The 22,397-nt window shown below is 35.9% G+C and overlaps 1 protein-coding gene across 1 annotated transcript in view; it reads left to right on the top strand.

Annotated features, from left to right (window-relative positions):
* Ankmy2 (ankyrin repeat and MYND domain containing 2) overlaps positions 1 to 21,475 on the top strand; it is a 34,695-nt gene extending 13,220 nt beyond the window's left edge. Inside the window, exons 5-10 of the mRNA XM_076835205.2 lie at positions 6,152 to 6,312; positions 10,447 to 10,661; positions 11,442 to 11,577; positions 16,844 to 16,972; positions 18,751 to 18,880; positions 20,270 to 21,475. Coding sequence (XP_076691320.1) covers positions 6,152 to 6,312; positions 10,447 to 10,661; positions 11,442 to 11,577; positions 16,844 to 16,972; positions 18,751 to 18,880; positions 20,270 to 20,454 — 956 coding nt within the window. The 3' untranslated portion in view covers positions 20,455 to 21,475. The remainder of the gene's footprint in view (positions 1 to 6,151; positions 6,313 to 10,446; positions 10,662 to 11,441; positions 11,578 to 16,843; positions 16,973 to 18,750; positions 18,881 to 20,269) is intronic.
* Positions 21,476 to 22,397: the final 922 nt, after the last annotated feature.

Here is a 22,397-nt window from a genome sequence, read left to right as displayed (position 1 = left end):
GCATTTAATAATTCTTTCAGTTTCCTCATCGTAAAATAGTTACAGGGTCATTTTAAGGATTGTAAGAGATGATAGACTGAAAGGACCTTACATGTAGCACTAAACAAATAGTATCAGTTTCTATTAATAATTACATTAGTGATGCAATTCTTTTTTAGAAAGGAATGTTTAATAATAATATGCAGCTGCTTCATTATCATCTTTATCAATTACAAATGTTTATTTTGTGTGTCCAGTGATTCTTGGCATGTTAATCCTGTTACCTGATATAATGTTTTGGTTTAGAACAAAATGAGAATGAATGTTTGATCATTGGTATTTTGGCCTCGTTGATTGATCTGGTAGTTAAGAGAGTCCACTGATTCAGAAAAAAAAAAAAAAAAAAAAGCAAAGATAGAAACATCTGATTTATTTAGTGGCCTTGTGACCAATGATTCGTTAAAAAAAAAATTCTTAATGTTTATGACCTGTATACACAGTATCACTCTCAGGTGGTTCAGTTATAGTGGTGAACAAGATAGAGGTTGGTCATGTTTTCATGGCATTTAAAGGCAAAAGCCATGGCAGTGCGAAATGCTATATCAAAGGAGAATTTAATTCCATAGAAGGAGGAGATATTCTTCTTTATTCCAAGGGGGTTTTGAGAGAAATTATGTTTGAATTGAGCTTCAGTGAGAATTAATCAGGTATATACAACTGTAACTGAGTATCTAGTTAAATTTTATTATTACATTTTCTTAAAATATAGAGACTTTCAGTGATTAAATCAGTTACTCATTTGGTTGCCTTGTGACAGCTTTATAAAAACAAGTATCCCTATTTTATTTTATTTTAATTTCATAAGGATTTGAGAAATGTATGGCCTTGCTGTGCAAGCTTCAGAGAAATATTTTGTCTCCCGATTGGGGACCCCATGGTTGCTTCCAACTCATCTCTAAGTTAGTTTTGAGGGGGTCAGTGCTGTGGGAAAAACTGCTAAACTACTGACATGGAAACATATTTTTGTTCATTTCTGCTATAGCATCCTGGTCAAATCCTGTCATTTCCAATGAGCCTCAGTTTTCTGATCTATATGCAATGAAGCAGGGGAATTAGATGATGTCCCAACTTTTATTTAGCTCTATGAGTGATCATTATGTCCATGATGAAACAAAACAGAGCTCAGGTAGAGGTTAACCTTCCCAAGTTCGCAGACCTGGAAGCGGAGGAGCCTTTTCTTTCAGTCATTAACATGTGCTCCTTTTTCTTTACGCTACAAAGTTAACAAAAATCTAAAGCAGAAATTGTCCACGGCCACATTCTAAAATAAGAATAGCATTTTAAATGCATTTTAATCTACTTAGACTAGTTTCACAGACTGAACATTTTTTCAGTTAGAATAAATTTTCCATATAAAAAAAACTTTGAAAAACAGTCATTCTTCCCAGTGTGATGGTGCATGCCTGTAATCCCAGCAGTTCAGGAGGCTGAGGCAGGAGGATCACAAGTTCAAAGCCAGCTTTAGCAACTTAGTGAGGCCCTAAGCAACTTAGGAAGACCCTGTATCTAAATAAAATATAAAACGTGCTAAGAATGTGGCTCAGTGGTTAAGCGTCCCTGGGTTCAGTGCCCAGGTCCAAAACAAATAAATTTTTTTTCCCTTTTTGTTTGCTTCAAGTGGATCAGTACATATACATGTGCATACACATGTATAAAATTTTTTTAAAAAATGTGATCAACTATACAGTAAACATTCCTTGCAACTTGTCTCCTTCACTTATCAGTGTACCATGGGAATTCCTCCCAACTCAGTAGGTATAAACCAATTGTTATTTCAGTAGCTATATAACATTTCTTGATATAAATGTTTCCCAGTTCATTTAGCTCTTCCTTGCTGACATATTTTAGTTTTTTTTTAACCACTTCCTTAGAAACTATGTAATAATCATCCTTGTTATAATGTTTTATTTTTATGTATCTATAAGATACCTATTCTCAGAAGTAAAATTGCTGAGGCAAAGGAAATATAGTTTTAATTTAAATGTAAGTCTAGATTGTTTTCCATGAGGATTAGTATCCTTTCACATTAGTCCTCAACTGGACGTTATCACTCTTTCAGTTTTGCCGGTCTGATAGTTGAAAAGATGGTATATCATGAATTTACCTTCCCTTTATAAAGGGAAAGGTTTCCTTTAGTGAAATTAAACTGCTATTGCTGATCATTTGTATTTTCCCTTCTGTAGGTGGTTTGTTCATATTCTTTAATTGTTTTTCTTTTGTGTTGTCTTTTCTTCTACCAAGGAGCTTCATGTATTTTACGGTTGTTAACCGCTTCGCTTGTCTAAGACCAAATGTCTTTAAATTATTTTGTGCCAGTATTTTTTTCCCCTTTGATTCTTGAAATGACCTTTGCCACAGGGAGTTTATTTTTAATAGTCTTATTTATTTTTATAAATTCCATGTTTCTTCTCTTGTTAGAGATTTTCTTTGATCGGGCAGTCTCCTAAATGTTGTTTGGATTTTTGTTTTTCCTAAGGAGTTTTGCTTTGGTACTTCTAGAGTTTATTCATTTATTTTAACAATTTCTTTTCTCCTAGGTTTATAGCTGTAATAATACCATTTATTAACCACCCAACTTTCTCCCACTGCACTGAAATACCATCTTGTTTTAAGTTAAATTCCCTTTTATGTAATTTTCATTATGTATATGCAGAGAATAAACATCTGTATGATGTAAGAACTTACTATCCAGTTCACATAGTATGACTTTATATGGTTTTTGGGCAGGACTTGTTTGGTTTCTCAACAATATTTAATAGATTCCTTAATAACAGTCATTTTTAAAAAGTTCATATCCTTAGTAATTTGGAGTTATTGCCCCATTGCAAGGAGAATTCTTACTACACCTCAACACTCTTCCACTTCTCCTAGCCTGTTATGTGTAAAAAGAGAAAAGCTATTGATTCCTTTTTTTTTCCTTGTCATTTCTATTAGTCTCTTGGATTTTTTAGCTATTCAATTCTATTTTATTTTCTATTTGAATTATTGTCAAATTTCAAACTAAAGAGAAGTACTAATAGTGATAATTGGCATGTCCTTTTCCTGGTTTTCGTGAGAATGTTTTTAGTATGATATTGTTATTGATTTTCTCACTTCTAGTTTTGCAAATAAGAACTCAGTTTATTTTCTTTCTGAAAGAATGTTTAATGTTTAGTTCATCCTTGAAACTAAGCAATTTTACCAGAACATGTCAGTGAGTTTTTGTAGGCTACAAGACTCAAGTCTAGTCATTGTAATACTAGAGCAAAATGATGTGCTGACTTTACCCCCTTGTAACATTTATTCTCTATATTGATAATTCTTTTTATTTGTGTATTCAGAATTTGTAAATTAAAACCCAATAAAACTAAATATTTTATAATTCTAATTATAAAAATTAAAACACATTATCAAATAAAAATTACATTTATAAAGATAAACTTTAAACATATATCACTGTAATCTAAATCATTAGATTAGTTAAAACGAAATGTCACATTAAGCATTACCTAAAATTAAAAAGATTGACTTTGACAAAAAGTAAGTAATATTATTTTTTACTTTTCATAAAGGTATAATATGAAACCCGTAATCTTAGCCGGGTGTGGTGGTGCACGCCTGTTATTCCAGAGGCTCAGGAGGCTGAGGCAGGAGGATAGTGAGTTCAAAGCCAGCCTCAGCAAAAGCAAGGCGCTAAGCAACTCAGTGAGATCCTGTCTCTAAATAAAACACAGAATAGGGCTGAGGATGTGAATCAGTGGTCGAGTGCCCCTGATTCAATCCCCAGTACCAAACAAAAAACAAACAAAAACCTAGTCGTATGACAGTGTGATTGTTATGTAGTAGATATTTTTATGTGCAGCCACGTCCAACAGCTAACAGCTTTTTCTGACTGTACTAGTTGGGGGAGGTACAGTTTTAAACTAATTCCATATTTTCCTCTGACCCCTTTATATTAATACCAGATATAAAAGTATCTGGTTTGATAATTTCAATGAGATATTTTGGAACAACTTTTTAAAAAATAGGAACATATATGTTTATTCAATCTGAGTGTAGATTGTATTTCAAAGAAGCTTGTGCAGTCTGTCTCATCTTCTCTAATTTCAAGTACAAGTTATAAATTCACACGGATACCTGTACTGCTTTTGATGCTGTCTTGTCCACAACACACCTCCCTTAGGAGATAAAATTCATTGAACATCATTTTTCTCTCTTCTTGAAGATTCTGGAGGTAGACTTGATCATTCCCTAGACATCACCTTGGCTCATTACAGATTTTTAATATAGACTGCTGTTGTTTGACTTCTCAAGGTGTAGGCAGTGGAGCTTTCTGACATAAGGAAAAGGAGAGAAAGAAAAAGGAAAGAAGGGATGAAGGGAAAGGAGAATGAGAGAGAAAGAGAAAAGAAAATGCCCCTTCTCCACCCAAAGGAAAGGAAAAAAGAGAGACAGAAACTAGTTAACTAACTGGTGATTTGGTATTTAATGGTAGCATGGAATACCAAAAAGTGATGTTGTGATCACTACTAATTTCTCTTTCTAAATCGGTGACATATTCTTTTGTCATTTGCCTAATTCTTTCTCCATTTCTTTTTTTCCTCTCTGGGATTTTTTACTATTAGATTTCTTGGATCTCTTAGTTCGCTTCTCTCTTCCATAATAATTTTTATCTTTGAGTTGTTCTCTGTCTTGAGATGCTTTGTCCCCTTGATCTGCATTAATGATTTAGTTCTCAATAGTCAACAGGATTACCTCTTTCAGTTTGTGTAATAATCTTTAAAATTGGTATCCTTCTGTGGTTCTTGAAAGTCTCTATATACTGTAATAGAATCTGCTGAAGGGCCATTATTTTCCAGCTCTGATTGTGGCCCTAGTTGTCATGGTTAATGTTACTAGTCCACTGCCATTCCAAGAAGCCATCTGCCCCAGGACTGCGTAATCTTGGAGTTGCTGGGTCTCCCTGGGTACTCTGCTCTATATCTGTTAGGCAGTCCGGTGAAGCTGTGAGGATTGGGCAGCAGTGGAGGAGGTGCCACAATCTCTATGCCTTTGGGCCCAAGATTACCCTACCAGCCGAGGCACCAAGAGGCTGCTCCACTCCCACGTTCTCTCAAAAATGCTCAGAGACAAACAGAGTCCCCTGCCAGCCTCAAGTGCCAGGGGTCCAGTTGGCCCACAGTACAATCCCCCTGCAGGTCACCTGTTGTCGAAAGGATCAAGCAGATGCTCCCAGGACCGTGCACACGTGGGCAGGGGCCTCGCTGTCTGCCCAGGACAGATCATCCTCCGAGAGCTGCATTGATGGGCACTCTCCCCAGGACTCGCCACCACTGGTCCCTCTGCCCTCGCCAGGCAGAGAGGCAGAAGAGGTTTCTCCTTCAGAGATCCCAGAAGAGCCTTCACCCTGGAGTATGCCCTGTAGGTTTTGCCTGCTTCCCCAGAGTGGCCGCTTCCCAGCTCCAGAGAGGTAGTGGAGAGGGATCCCGGGAGGGGGAGGTGGCAGGAGCACACTATGAGGCCACCAACCTCCGTAGGAAGGTTTTGCTTCTGTAGAACCATTTCTAAAGCTAGAGATGGCTCAGGGGAGTGGCTTACAGATTTATGAGAAATCAAACTTTTGGGAGCAAAAATTTTAAAAAATAATAATTTTTTTTCTTTGATTCATTTCACAAAGAGGCCATGCTTTTCTCAAATTGGGGGCGGGGGGTAGTTTAATAATATTAATTATTACTGTTATAACAATATACTTTATATAGCATATATTTGAATTAAGTATAACTAGGGAAACATGATTATCATTTGTGTAGCGGTTTGAAGAAGAGACATTTAGATTACAACCCATTTTTACAAAAGACTTCAGGGCCATTTATAACTTGAACACTGCTTTTTTGTAATCCACATAATCTTCAGATATGTTGTGGATTCTGTACATTTAAAAGATTGTTTCTTTACTTTAGAATGCTTATAAATGTTCTCTGAAATAATGTACCTCTCTTTTTCCTCCTATACTCTCCTTTTCCGATGCATGGTTACTTTATAAGGAAGCAGCAACATAGTTAAAAAAAAAAAATCCAGATGATGTCTTGTTTTTAATGATAAAAATGCAATTTTTCTATTTTTCTATTAAAAGGTCAACATGATTGTGTGACTATAATCAACAATTTCTTTCCACGAGAGAGACTGGATTATTACACTAAACCCCAGGGACTGGATAAAGAGCCAAAACTGCCTCCAAAGTTGGCAGGCCCATTGCACAAAATTATCACCACAACAAATCTTCATCCTGTCAAGGTAGGTTGTATTTGCTTTTCATTTCAATATTGCTTCAGAGTTTGAACTGCTCTTATTATATGGGATCATAATGGTCTGGGTTTGAGTTTTGTAGATGTGGAGTTTGGAGTGGGCCCCTTTGTTCATTAGATTTCTTGAACGAGTGCATTCGGTTGAAACCTAAGAGATAGTAGGAGCAACAGGTTGGAGCAGGAGGAATGGCCAAGCAAAGAGTGGGGCCCACATGAAGCCGGCTTCACACCATTGTGTTCTGCAGCAGGTGTGGCTCCAGAGTGGCCAGTGAGTCAGGCTTTTATATTCATTTCTGGAGAGAAGAGACAACCTCCCAGGTAGAGAGAAGCGAGATGGCTCCCATTGAAGGAGGACAAGAAGGAAGCCACTCTGAGCCTTTTGCAGCCAACACTCAGAGTGCCCAGAGCCTGATTTGTAGGACTGTTAGAAAGGCTCTGAGTAGTGTTCTGTTGGCATCTACTATTAATTATCTTTCTAGGAAGCATGAACATATTTTTAATGCCAATGATTCTTTGATGATTTTAAGTAATATAGTTTTTTCAGCAGTCAGTCAAATCAAGCAGATTGTTCAACTTTTAGACCAACACTTAAGTTCAAATCACGTAACTAGGATGCCTTAAGAATCATTCCTCACTATTTTCACTGCTATTTTCTTTGGATTCATCATTTTAGAAACAACAACAAAAGCTACATAAAAAATTATGAAGAAAATGGTACTTAGAATATACCCTTTAAAAAAAAAAAATTGCCTCTTTTGTGTTAGTGGCTCCTTCCCTCCCAGCACACATTTAGAAGAGAGAACTCCTGGGAATAGCAGCACTTCTTTATCTTTGACACTTTGTCTTTGCAGGGTGGGCAGGGCAGACAGGTTTTTCATATGGATACCATATTTCTTACTGTAGAGAATGTGTGTGGTTTTATAATACCTTTGTTCCTCTTTGGCATGAGTATTACGGGGAATTCTAGTTTAGATGGATATGAAGAAGTTTTCTGTATTTTTCTGACTCACCAACTCTTTTGTTTTTTCATCAGTACTAGGGATAGAAGCCATAGTCTCTCATGTGCTAGATAAGCAGACTACTACTGTGTTATATCCCCAGCTCTGGATTTACTGACTTTTATATCTACATTTCTATGCCATTAGACTGCAAGAAGGTTCTGGAATAATTTTTGATGTTTACATGGAACCTGGTCTCTCAGGTTTAAAAAAATCCTAAGAATTATTCTACTTTCAGATATCTTTAAAGGCATATATTTTGAGTAAATTAGATTAAGGGCATATTTATACAGGTAATAAATTGCAAAGGCATATAATCTGAAATATTCTACATAATATTTTTGTATCACATAGTCTTATAAAAGCAGACTGTTATGTAACCAGAGTAACGTCCTTCAGACCTGATTTTGCTTTTTGTAGGTATAAACAATCTATTCACTTGAAAATCTTTCTTTTATCCATACTTTGGATATAACAGCTGGCCAGTTGCTTTCATTGTGGCCCACTTTCATCATTTTATTTCTTTTCAAGCTAGCCTGGTTCTTCCTAATGAGTATTATAAAAAAGTAACAGGCAACCACTGTCTAAAGTCAAATAGCTTTTAAAATAAGCGCAGAAATTTCTTCAGTATGCAGCTTACCTTTCCATTCCCTTGCACGTAACATAGCTGCATTTGTGACTATGTTAAGTGGCTGCTATGGTAATAAGGATGTGTTTGTTCTCAAAAGGGACTTGGGGAATTATGCTGATACCCAGAAAATCAAGGTTATCTAGAGAAAAATAAATCACAGAAAAACAGAATTGAGCAAAGTCTCTACGTGGAAAGGAGAGAGGTATATATAGAGCAATCCTGTTTTTGTTTAGTAAGATGATATTCAAGCCCCAAATTGTTGATTTAGCAATTTTAAAAATGAAATTTGGGGCTGTATCTGTAGTGGTAGAGTGTGTGTCTAGTCCGCATGAGGCCCTAGGATTGATCTCTAGCACTGGAAATAAAAGGGGGGGTGGTTTAAAAAAATGAATTCAAAATTCATGAACATAGTTTCAGGTAGCACCCTTTTGAGAGTTAAGATTCAAATAGTTTTTAATGCTGAAAGGCATATTTAATGCTGAAAGGTATTTTTTTTTCTCTTGGTAATTAATAATAAGGATTTATTTCAAAATACTTCAAAATGCTGCAGAGGGGCTGGAGTTATGGCTTAGTGGTACAGCGCTCATCCAGCATGCATGAGGCACTGGATTCGATCCTCAGCACCCCATAAATGTAAAATAAAGATATTGTGTCCACCTAAAAAAACTTAAGAATAAATATTTTTTAAAAAATGCTGCAGAGATGAAAAGGAAGGAAACTAGCACAAATATTATTTTGTGTATAGCTATATAAATGTTTTAGTAAATGCATGCTAATGGTTCATTACACTAAATTTAATCTTAATCTGTGTATACATAAGAAATGTAGGACTCAAAAGAAAATGAAAGGTAAATAAAAAAAGACATGTGGGCTATCGTATTTCTTTGTAAATATTTGCTGTATAAAATAAGTATCGCGAGACAAAAAAAATCATTAATCTGGGTTCTCTTTGAGATTTTTTTAAAAAGAATTTCCACTTGTAAATTAAGAGCTTGTACTTTGATTATAAAAGCTATATATAAAAATATTGAGCAAACAATTTTAAATGATTGCAGTAAGCAGAGATGTAAATAAGCTAATTAATGAGTCTTCTTCACAAATTAATTTTGATATATATTTGGTAGGGGGAATAATCAATAAATTGACCACTAAGTATTCTGATTATACATACTTAAGTCTAATAATTTATTAAGTGTTGGATTTGAAGAAAAATTCTAGGTTATATATAAATCTAGTAGTATCAAGAATAAGTGAAAATCCTGTTTTAGTTTCTCATGTCCATATAATCTGTGTTAGGAGGCTAGGTGTAGGTTTTATTTAAACTAACAACTGATCTTTTTTCATTCCTGAAGAGAGGAATGTAACTTACTAAATCTGCTAACTCTTGTTCCCTGACATTTACAATCCCTAGGATAAGTATTTAGCTGGAACATGTAAATTAGTAAGTACTGACTGCATACCCTTGTGGCTGTGTTATATACATGTTCACCATAGGTCCCCACGCAGGGTCTCATACAGACCCAAATTCAAGTAATCTACCCTGTAACAAAGCCAGTAAGAAACATACTCCTCATTACACTAAATTCAAGCTTAATCTGTCCATTCATAAGAAATGGGGTAGTTAAAAGAAAATAAAAAGGTAAATGAAGAAATGTGGGACTTATAATGTGTAAAATTTTATAATTTTTGACTTTCCACGTTTTTTTGCGGGGGTAGCAGGGATTGAACTCTGAGGCACTCGACCACTGAGCCACATCCCCAGCCCCATTTTTTTTTTGTTTTTGTGTTTTGTTTAGAGACAGGATTTCACTGAGTTGCTTAGCACCTTGCCCCATTGCTGAGGCTGGCATTGAACTTGAAATTCTCCTGCCTCAGCCTCCCGAGCTGCTGGGGTTACAGGCATGTGCCATTATGCCTGACTTGACTTTCCACTTTTAAAATTACTTATAGTTTCTTCCTTAACCTATTCTCATTAGTGTAGATAATCTGAAGCATCTTATTTCCTCAGAGAAATATAGTTAATTGGAAAGAAAAACAATTTCATTTTTAGACTTTTTATTGTAAAAATCTCATTTTCTTATAATTAATAAGAATTAATGAGAATTATACTTATCATGAAATTATAGAGTTCAGTAATGTTAACTAAGAAGAGTAATTGCTCAGTGATTTGATTTTATACATAAAGATTGTACAATGTGCTATGATTACTCTAGAGGCAGTAAAACCGTGTACCTGAAATGATGTACTAATACCTTGGTTCAGAGAGATGGCAGATCATATTTTACTTTGATATTAAGAGATACCATGGTGTTAGAGTTCTTGTATATTAGTTTTATTACTTTGGTGGCAATTTGCATTCTAATTTGAACTAGTACACTGACTATATGATCCTAAGAAAGACTTTATTTGGTAATCTCTTGCAGTCAACTAACTACCCAATTTTTAAATTGAAAATACCTCATGGAATTTCTGAGTTCTCTGGAATTTCTTTTAGATCGTGATGCTTGTAAATGAGAATCCTCTGCTGGCAGAAGAAGCAGCCCTGAATAAGTGCTATAAAGTGATGGATTTGATTTGTGAGAAATGTATGAAACAAAGAGACATGAATGAAGTATTAGCTATGAAAATGCATTATATCAGCTGTATCTTTCAGAAATGCATTAACTTTTTAAAAGATGGAGAGAATAAATTGGACACACTGATCAAAAGGTACTGTTTTTACCATGTCGTGTATAAAATAGACAAGTAGATAATGTTTTAATACAAGTAGAAAAGTTTATCTCTGGTGGCCAGAGAAGTTACAAATTTAAAAATTAAGCATTTTAGCAGCATTTTCTATTTGGGATCACATTTAGTCTGCAAGAAATAGGGGGACAATATTATACTAAGATTAGTTATTCAGTTTTGTAGGCTTTGCAGTGATTCTTTTGTTATCTTTGGTTTATACATGAGGAATCTGAGGTTGAATAGTATGTATAAGATCAGGCAGCTAAAAAATGCCTAAGTGCAAGTGTGAGGTTTAATGGTGTTGGTGCTGGAGGTTGTACTGAGGACTAAAAATGGCATTTAGGGTATTTCTGTTGTTGTATCTGGGAGAGCTGAGTGTTGTTCTTGTTCTCTGGCCACCAGAGATAAACTTTTCTTGCAACCTTACTAAGAAAAGGGAACCAAGTCAGAAGAGTGTGACTCAATGAGAGTTTTCATTCTTCCTACAAATAACTGACATGGTAATAAGTAACCAGCTTATCTGATAACAGTGTTTAGCTTTTTCTGGTGGGTCACCTTTGCCTGTGCATCTCAGAACCTGGAAACCTGTAAAGGCTTGGCCTAATGTTCAGGTTGAATTGCAGGTTGAATTGAGTCATCTTCATGATTTAAAGAGATGATGAAAATCTTATATAACAAAGAAGAAACTACTAAAAGCTATTGGGTTCAGCTGGAAATGCTTAGTGATTGAACTTCAATATGTCCTTAAAAAATATCTTTCAGCTTGTTAAAAGGGCGAGCTTCTGATGGCTTTCCAGTGTATCAGGAAAAAATCATTAGAGAAAGCATCAGAAAATTCCCATACTGCGAAGCTACACTCCTCCAGCAGCTGGTGCGAAGCATTGCTCCTGTTGAAATTGTAAGCCTCTTCTTAACCAAGTTTGCAATCAGTAAGACCTAGTTACTATGCATTGTATTGTTAAAGATGAATTTTCTTTTAGTATTTATTTTTATTTTCATAAAGTTTTTAGGAACAAAAGTGGGGATAGATTTGCCTGCTAAACATGTTCCTGTTTGTTTTTTTCTCCTCTTGTGGTCTTCTTACATTTTTATAGCACTCAGTTTAATTATCAGTGTTTCCTTATATAGGAAGTAAATGGTTATAATAGACACTTAGGTTTTAAATACATCTGTGAAACCTGTGCAGGTGGGTACATATCTACTGTTTAATACAGATGAACACATATACACTTGTAGCTATTAAGAATTACTGGTACGAGGTCTTGCATCATGTACAGATGATAAGGGGTGATGGTATCTACACTGTGGGCGTGTAGCTGAATAAGCCATGAGAAGGTTCATTGTAGTTCTTAATCTCAATTATATCCCAGCTTTTTATTTTCCATCTTAGTGACTCTGATTAGGAACTTTCCATACTTAAAAAAAAAAAAAAACAAACCAATAGAAAAAAACTTGTGACTATTTCCCACATATAGGAAGTAGATTTTGTTAACTTTTTTGTCTATTTTTTAAAATTACTGGTTGTCCTTTTGCCATATGTTTAAGTTGTATGTCTTAAGACATTCTCTGTCTTCCTTATTTTGAGTAGGTTTCCGTTCAGTTTATCCATCCCATTCATGCTTCATATATTTCAATCAAATCCTTCTTAAGTGTCAGCCTAACGTTATGTCTCAGTCAAGAAACTGATCCTAAAACCAGTCCCATTCCTTACATGTTCTCTCCTGGCAATTTGGCTTCATTCTCTAGGCTGTTATATCATTCTCAGTGCAGAAAATTGAGATCAAGGCTAGAAGTGAGTTCCAGGGGCTCCTTTGTACATTAAGAATTCACCTACTATGAATCATGAAATGGGCAAGAAGATTTCATAGAGTCCATGCATTAATTTATTCATGAGAATTCCACATCTGTTCACACAGATTCTTTTTTTTTAACTTGTTCTTTTTTATATATACATGATAGTAGAGAATATTTTGACATATTATACATACATGGAGTATAACTTATTCTAATTAGGACCCCATTCTTGAGGTTGTTCATGATTTGGAGCACACAGAAATTCTTTACTCTTCCATTTTAATATAGTTAGCTATTTGGTGTTAAGTCTTTGAAGATAAAAGTGAGCAAATTGTGAGGTTAACTTATTAATTATAAATATGTTTTGGCTGCACATATCAAATTCCAACCAAATGCCTTAAATAGATAAGGGTTTATATATTCACATATATTCAAATGCTCAGGTAGGCAGACCAGGTCCGGTGCGTGGCTCAAAAACTCTCCACCCCCAGTTTTCCTTAGCTGTGTAGGTCCTCATACTCATGCTGATGTCTACACATTCATGATGCTTTTGACACTTCCTGCAGGTTCACATTCCCATCCCGGGCAGGCAGGAAGTCCAAAGGGACCTATATCTAAAACATATAAGCTCTCCAAGACACTGTCTGTGTCATGTTGACCATTCTCAGCTGCACAGGAATCTGGGGAAATGAGTGTTTTGTCTTACTCCTGCTGCTTTAAACAAAATTATGCTTGTGTTAGTGAGAAAGCTGGAGAAGCTGACATCAGAAAAGGAACTAGTATAGGCTGCTGTGGGGGGGTTGCAACACTAACAAGTGCTGGCTGGCTTTCCACCTTCATGGGAGAAAACAGAAAAGCTTAAACAGCAGCCCAGAGGACTTAAAAAGTCAAAGCAGGTCAGTGTAGGGTACAGCAATTCATCTTAACCCCACATGATAGAATAATATGATTAAAGTTTACAGAGTATAATGATTCATATTTACCGTAACAATCTAAGTCATCAAGAAAAGGTTCATAATAAAGTTAAGGTAGTACTTAATACGATTTAGAAAGATGTTTCTTTTCAAAATTTTTGTCCTTTAAGAGTTATATAATCCACTCTCTGGAATACTTTATTTTGAATGCTTGTAGTTGAGTGTCCCAGATAGCTACTGTTTACTGCCTAATAGTTTTGGTTGTACCACAAGTTCTTAAGCCTCTGAGATAATGCTGACTTTTTCTTATAACACTGCTGCGCTGAGGATCACCTGTTGCTTTCTGACTATTCATGCCTGGGTCCACTTGTGCAGGTTTTGATTCCTTCTGCCTGGTTGTTGTTTTTTTGTTTGTTTGTTTGTTTGTTTGTTTTTTAAATATTTATTTCTTAGTTGCAGTTGGACACAATATCTGTATTTTATTTTTATGTGGTGCTGAGGATTGAACCCAGGGCCTCGAACATGATGGGTGAGCACTCTACCGCTGAGCCACAATCCCAGCCCTTCTGCCTGATTTTAATTCCTGGGACTCTGGCTTCTGCCTGTCACAAAGCTCAGTAGGAAGTGTGGCACATGGCCAAATTTAAGAAATATTACTCCAGCATTGCAGCAGATTATGCTGTTACACATGTTTTGCTATATCCATTGCTAATGGGTATTTTAACTTTTAAGAGCCTAGCTTCTTTCTCTGATTTTACAGCATACATTGAATAAAGCTTCCTGTTTATTTCCAGGCTGAGTATCTTTTCATAAAAGAAGCTCTGGCACCTAAACAAATTCTTATTTAACCAAGTAGATAATAAGATTTTGTTTAACAGGAAAGTTCTTGTCACACGTCAGTGACAAGAAAGATTCTCTGTGGTTACTCATCTGTTCCATCATTAATTTTTCTTTGGAAGTAGTAGTTCACATGAACAGCCATACTCCTAGGAAAATATCCTTTGGTTTTACCTTCAGTTTTATTCATGCAGATATTAGTGTGTTGATGACTCCCACAAAAGTCCCATTTGGAGAGGTATTTTGAATATTTTTGGGTAGTTCTGTAAAGAACTATTTAGATATGAAAATGTAATTGTTTTGATGTCCATTGGACATATCATGTTCTCTTTTGATTTGTGGGTGGGATTGCTATCTAATCTGATATAGTACTTTGGAGGCAAAAGAATTATGTAGATTTATGTATATCCAGTGCTATGTTAAGTACTAGTGATTCTCAAACTTATAATATGCCTTAAAATTACCTGAGATGTTGGTAATAATGCAGGTATCTTGACTCCTCCCTAAGAAATTCTAATTTAGATATGGGCCAAGGGGATGGTTCTGAATTTTTAATAAGTTCTCTGATGCATGTCAGCACAATTGTCACCTTCATTTCTGGTGGAATTATTTAGAAAAGTATCTGATATCCAAGGGTTCATTTCACCTAATTTTTTCTTATTAGTACATCATATTTAATGCAAAAGAGAATTCTTAACATGAAAAGTTAATATTATTGTCATTATTATTTGTGTTCAGGAGCATGAGAGTTTTTTAAATTAATATATATATACACACACACACACACACACACACACACACACACATACACACACAGCATAATGCAGTACAATTCATAGTACACACATAGAGCACAATTTTTCATATCTCTGGTTGTATGCAAAATATATTCACACCAATTCGTGTCTTCATACATGTACTTTGGATAATGATGTCCATCACATTCTACCATGATTTCTAACCCCATGCCCCCTCCCTTCTCCTCCCACACCTCTGCCCTATCTAGAGTTTATCTATTCCTCCCATGTTCCCTTTCCCTACCCTACTATGAATCAGCCTCTTTATAGCAGAGAAAATATTTGGTATTTTGTTTTTTGGGATTGGCTTACTTCACTTAGCATTATCTTTTCCACCTCCATCCTTACTTGCAAATGCCATGATTTTATTCTCTTTTATTGCTGAGTAATATTCCATTGTGTATATATGCCATATTTTTTTTTATTCATTCAACTACTGAAGGGCATCTAGATTGGTTTCCACAGTTTAGCTATTGTGAATTGTGCTGCCATAAACATTGATGTGGCTGTGTCCCTGTATTATGCTGTTTTTAAGTCCTTCAGGTATAGACCAAGGAGAGGGATAGCTGGGTCAAATGCTGGTTCCATCCCCAATTTTCCAAGAAATCTCCATACTGCTTTCCATATTGGCTGCACCAATTTGCAGTCCCACCAGCAATGTCTGAGTGTACCTTTTCCCCTACATCCTTGCCAATACTTTTTCTTGTTAGTCTTAATAATAACTGCCATTCTGACTGGAGTGAGCTGAAATTTTAGAGTAGATTTGATTTGCGTTTCTCAAATTGCTAATGATGATGAGCATTTTTTCATATACTTGTTGATTGTTTGTGTGTCCTCTTCTGAGAATTGTCTCTTCAGGTCCTTGGCCCGTTTATTGATTGGGCTGTTTTTTTGGTGTTTAGCTTTTTGAGTTCTTTATATACCCTAGAGATTATTGAGGAGCATGAGAGTTTTAAAAAGAATTCTACTTTAAAAGCACTTCTTGAATCTTTTAACTATCTTAACTATATAGAACAGTATAGAACTTGCTTCCAGGTTTTATTTTCTAAAGATCCATTATGTACAATTGGTAAAATAATGTAAAAACATTCTTAGGAAGAAGTAAAAACTCAAACGAAAATGAAAATTATGAACAGTGGCAAAATATTGGTTCCGAATAAGTAATCCAGAATACAGAGCTATTAGGAATAGGTAAGAAAAATAGATGCTCCTTGATTATTTTTGCTTATTCTAGATAGGTTTTAATAGCATCACCTCAGGTAGCTAAATATTTTCCCTCATAATTTTCTTCATAAAAAGTTATATATATCCTCTTTAATAACCCATTCTAATTTTAATAATCTTGCAATAATAATTTCACACTATTGATTTTTCTTAGTACTTAATTTAAATGCTTAAGTTGCATCAAACTTAAGAATTAAGATGATTAAACATTCATGATGTGCCCTATAACTGTCCCACAATTATATGAATATTGTCTTGATGTCAGTTTTCAAAAATTCTACTCTTGAGTTCATTGTCCTTTATCTGAAATCACTATGGGCTTACTGAATAATGTTAATTGAAAAACACTTGTATTCAATAATAGATCATATTTTTTTTTTATAATTTTTGGGATCTGGAACTTATTTCTTATATGCTTTGTATAGAAAAAAAAGTGTTCTCAAAAAATATTTGTCATTTTGTCAAAAAGTCAATGTAAATGATTTCTTTCTTGAGTATGTGTTTCTAGATAACATTGTTCATGGGGTGGCATCTTAGTATTCTTTTGTGGTGATTGCAGAGTTTTTCTTTTTTCCCCTCCTCTTTATACCCACTCTAGGGTTCTGATCCCACTGCATTCTCTGTTCTTACCCAAGCCATCACTGGTCAGGTGGGTTTTGTGGACGTTGAATTTTGCACCACCTGTGGAGAAAAGGGAGCAAGCAAGAGATGTTCAGTGTGCAAAATGGTGAGAATGGAGTTCTTTTAAATTCATTGATGTCTGATTAATATTGCATCCAAGCTAGCAATTGGGTTTTAGTATTCTGTAAATAGAATAAATGTAGTTCTGTGTTTTATTTTCTGCCAAACTACCAGTCTGCCTTAGTTTCTTTTCTACTCCACAGAAAGAAAGGATATTACTGGATGAATATAAGAAAATAAGAAATAGGTAGAGAGTAGGAGATTGAGGTTGGAGCAGATATGGAAGCTTAGATTAGGACAGTTCATAAATACACTCTTAATTTTGATGTTGACTTTAACTACCATCTTTTCACCAACTCTTTTTAAAACTACCACTTCTATCCCAGTTACTTAGGAGGCTGAAGTAGGAGGATCCCAAATTTCAGGCCAGCCATAGCTACTTAGGGAGTCCCTGTCCAGAAAGAAAAATGGGGTGGGGGTTGGGGGTAGCTGGGGATGTATTTTCAGTGGTGGAGCATCCCTGCGTTCAATCCTCAATATGCAAAAACGAAACAATCTACAGCTTCTTCTGACTGTCCCCACACTTTAATTCTTAGGGAATACACTGCCCACTTCTGCCAGAATTACCTTTGTAAATGGCATATGTGATTGTGTTCATCTTCTTAGACCCCATATAACTCACATACTTGTGTCCATGCATTCACTTAATCCCATAGGTAATAATTTCCTATTGATTTTAAGGTGAAATTCTTCAATGTATTATACAAACCCCATCATAATCTGCCACAGTCTACTTCTCCAGCTTTATCTCCTTTAATTACTTATTTCTCTGAACCTCAGTTTGCCTATGTGTGAATTGGGGCTAAAGGTGTGAAAATTCAATTATCTGTGTTGGCTAATTATTGCTGCATGTGAAAACACTCTAAAAACAGTGCTTATAGCAACAGTCACTTCTTTTATGTTTGTCATTGGCTGGCCTCAGTTGGGACAGTTGGGCAGCTGAGCTTGTTCTCATGCTAATGGAAAAGTTCAGTTGGGCAACTAGAGACACACAGGGGCTTCTGAGGCCGGGCCTTATAATCTCCATGCTGTCTCCTTCTGTGGACCAAAACAAGTCAGGTGGCCAAATCCAAAAGTCAGACCTCTCTCCTTTTATGTGCATAGAACTTTGAAATCCTATCTAAAGTGTATGAATGCAGCAATGAGTAAAGAATTGAACCCAGTAATGCTGTCCATAATACCATGCATGCATGCATAACGGCCTGGCATCTAATAAGTGTGTATAGGTTCATTTCCATTCTCACTTGGAAAAATATAAGCTCATTTATAAAGTATTCTTGCTTATCTTTATATATGTCATTCCCTTCCTTTTCCCTGTATTTTTGTTCGAGATACTCCCCTCACTTGGTACACTTCGTTCCTATTCTCTGCCTTCCCTGACTCCCCCAGTTAGAGTGAGTCACTGCTTCCTCTCTGCCTCCTTTGCTCCTGTGTCTCGTAGCTGTTACCAACTGTATTGTTAGGCATCTGTCTCCTTCCATTCTACCCCACCCTGCTCTTTCTCAGGCTTGGCTTCCTCTACGATGACAACTTCATCTTGTCATTTAAAGTCATTTGTCAGTCTTTTGTAGACTGTTGGTTATATATCATTACTGTTTTAAAGTGTAAGCTAAAAATTGCAAACCTAAATCAATACATAGCCATACAGTACACAATATGGAAAACTAAAACGTTTTTACAGAATAGTTCTTGGTTTAAGGCTCTAGTTGGGAAATCATGCAATCCTAACTCTTAAAATGAAAATAAACCTACAATTGCTTTCAGGTGATATATTGTGATCAAACTTGCCAAAAGACACACTGGTTTACGCATAAGAAAATATGTAAGAATCTGAAGGACATTTATGAGAAGCAACAGTTGGAGGCTGCCAAAGAAAAGAGCCAAGAGGAGAACAGTATGTATATATAACCACTGATCTCATTCTGCTTCTCAGTGGGGAAAATGAAAGATAGTTGATGTTTACACTGAGAACGTGGGAACTGAATCATCCCTGGGGACCAAGGAAGCTCAAGAGTGACCAACATAAGGACCATACTTAAACTTAAATGTGTTCCCTTCTAGTCTTTGGAATAACGCATAGAATATAGTCAGAAGAAATGTCACTGGGAAACAAAGGAACATAGGATACTGAGGGAATGTGATTTATTCCACATTCTGTATGTAAGCTCAGGAGCCTGCCCTGAAAATGGTGGGACTCTTAATGGATAATCACTTATGTCCTGCTCATGAAGGATTTTTCAAATACAGAAATATTAAATTTTCCCTAATGGGTACCAGAGGATTTTAAAGTTGGAAGCCTTTAAATTTAATTAAATTTCAGTACTACAGATGAAATTACAGAGTATATTTGTAAATTACAGATTAAATTGCAGATCTAATGTACAGATTAAATTTCTTCAAATGTCAGAGTAGTGAGTTTCACATTCTTTCTTTCTCTTTCACTGGTAAGTTTACATTTTCTTCAGTAACTGAATTGTTTCAGCAATGATTCTCATATGCAAGAGAGGAACAACCCACATCACTGTAGCCCACCCCAGAGAAGCTATTCTGTGTTCTTGGGGAACGTATGTAGTTTGAAAAAATTGTTTAAATAACTGATCCTAGGTATTTCTATCTCCACTAGTGATGGGACAGTGTCCTCTTTATCACTTGATTTAAAAACACTCTTAGTTTGATTGAATGGTTTGTATAAAATTAAACAATTTATCATTAAGAGAATAGTCAGGCCTCCTGACTACCTTGTCCTCTCTTGTTCTCTGGACCAAACCTTTTTTATCCTATGCCGAGGACAGAGAATAGTACCACTTTATATACTAACATCATGAGAGGATAGAAGTGTCAGTAGAATGAGAATTCCCAGCCATGAGCCAGACACTATTCTAAATGTTACAGATATCTTTTTCTTTATAAATGCAGGTTAGGCTTTATTACAAACACTGTTTTATAGATAACAAGGAATAGAGGTGATTACCGACCCAAAGACATCAAGCCAATTAAAAGGAAAGCTGTATTCAAATGCTGATTGGGTTAAATCCCAAACTGCAATCCTGGGTTGGAGGATTGGCTTTGGAGCCAAGAGTCTGAGTTCTGTGATTATTCTGCTATTTTACTATGAAACTTGGAACAAGTAACCAAACCTATGTCTTCTCTTTATTTGTAAAGCAATGATGATAATTATAATAGAGATAATAATCTTATGAGAAATTAAGTGAGTACACATAAAATATTAATAGACTGTCTGGCACATGTAGGAACAATTTTTTTTTTTTTATCTTTTTATCAGATGGCAAACTCGATGTCAATTCTAATTGTGTTAATGAAGAGCAACCAGAGGCTGAAATGGGCATCTCTCAAGAGGACTCCAATTCTAATGATTCCATGGAAGGGAAGAAAGAATCTCTTGGAAGTGAGGCTGGGTTGGAAGGTATACAGGACGCCTCTTCAGGTCCTCAGGTGTCTGAGGAGTAAAAGCAATAGCAGGTGCCATCACGGAGGGGCCTCACCTTAGCAGATAGCTGGAAAACTCGTGTGAATGTACCCTCATTGCTTCATGACACCTGTAAGGCACCACGGCAGGATTGCACATTTCATAGAATAGAGGCTTTCAAGCAAAGCTCTGTCTACCATGCCTCAATTCCCCATTGATCTCTGTTCCATAATTTAACAGATATATATATATATATATATATATATATATATATATTTTTTTTTTTTTTCCCCCTTTCAATACAGGAAAAACATTTCTGTCCCCTTTCTGAGGCTGGCTCCCCAGCAATTGTTCTCAAAGGAATATAAATCCCCTTAAAGAAGAAATATAGACTCTAGGGAACAAAGGGACAAAAAGAATAGATATGCGAGAGAAGAGATTTTCAGGAAAGAAAAATTTTATAGCCACAGAGATGTGTAGTTAGGGAAAAAAAAATCATATATGTGAATAAAATACCTCTAAATAGCATTTATTATAATGAAGTTCTACACATTGAAATGTAAGGAACTGAAGAAAAGCTGTATGTTAAGAGATCTTTGCCATAGTTCAGCTAAGTGTAGTTATATGTAGAAATTATCCTGAGCAAGTCTGAACTTTATGCAGTTCTTGTAGCGATGTTTTCTCTGTAGTATTTTTACCTTCAGAAATGTCAGATCTTTCAGAAGGTACCAAGGCGAGCCAGGGCTGTCCCAGCATGTGCATTAAAAGATACTTCCTGAAATTCTTGACTCAATATTGGCTCAATACACTGTATACACAATTCTTGTAAAATTCACTCATGTGCCATACACTACCTGAGAGGCTAACTTTTATCTTCCTACAAGCTTTTCATGGGATTCCCTGCTCGAAACTGATTTATAACTGTCATTTAGAAGATGTGCTGGCCCCCATATTCGGCATATGTGGTATTTAAACATAGCTTGGGTATGAGGTCTGAAGATGATTCTGTGTTTCAAAGTTTCTTGTGTTGAATTTAAAATAAATCGTGCTTACTAATGTAAACAGTACATCTTGTTTCATAATTTATTGCTGTCAGGAGGTGGCAAATACTAGAGAGCATGACAAATAGTAGGAAATATGGCCAATATTGAAGAACAAAGTAAAAGTTATTTTTAATATGTGCAGTCAAGGTCCACATGACTATAATTCTCTCTTCTTTGCATATCAAACTCTTCCATCTTGTTGACTCTCACTTCTTTATACTCAATCTCTTTCTCCTAGCCTGAGCACATGCATTTTCTCACACACCCTGTGCCACACCGCTCCAGGATGACTTCATGCAAGTAAATCCAACACTTAGGGATTTAGAGTAGGAATTTAGTGGGTGATTTCGTCTGAATTGTCAATTATAATAAGCCTCCCTTGACAAAATAAAAATCAGAGTACCTCATCTATACAGTGATAAGCATTTATTTTTCAGTAGTGAAAGTGTCTTCCTAGACCTTGCTCTCCCACAAACATGAGTTTTTGGTTAAATTTTAATGGTTTTGCATGTTTGTGTTGCTATCGTTCTCCTCCTTTCCCTCTCCCCACTCTGCCAGTTTGGACTCTAGTAGACTGGCTAAGGACCCTGGGATTTGGACAATTACACTAATTGGTGAGTCTCCACGTGTTCTTTTTGCCTTATATATCCCACACTTGGAGCTGAAGAAGCCTGCAACATGGAAACTCCAACAGCTACAAGCTAAAATATTCCAAGAGCCTGCCAGTCTGCTCGCCAGCCCTGTAGATTTCAAACTAAAGATTGTATCTTCTAGTCAAACCTGAATTTCCAGCCTGCCAGCCTGTCTTACAACTCTGGACCTCCCAGACCCCACAGGGCCTGAGCCAAATTCTTAGAACAATTTAGTGTGTGTATGTCTCTTCCCACCCCCCACCCCATCCCCTTCCGTTGTCTTTGGGTTCTCTTTCTCTGGAGAACCCT

This window comes from Callospermophilus lateralis, chromosome 1 (assembly GCF_048772815.1).
Source record: "Callospermophilus lateralis isolate mCalLat2 chromosome 1, mCalLat2.hap1, whole genome shotgun sequence".
NCBI classification, from domain to species: Eukaryota; Metazoa; Chordata; class Mammalia; order Rodentia; family Sciuridae; genus Callospermophilus; species Callospermophilus lateralis.
This window is presented reverse-complemented; position numbering and strand designations above follow the sequence as displayed.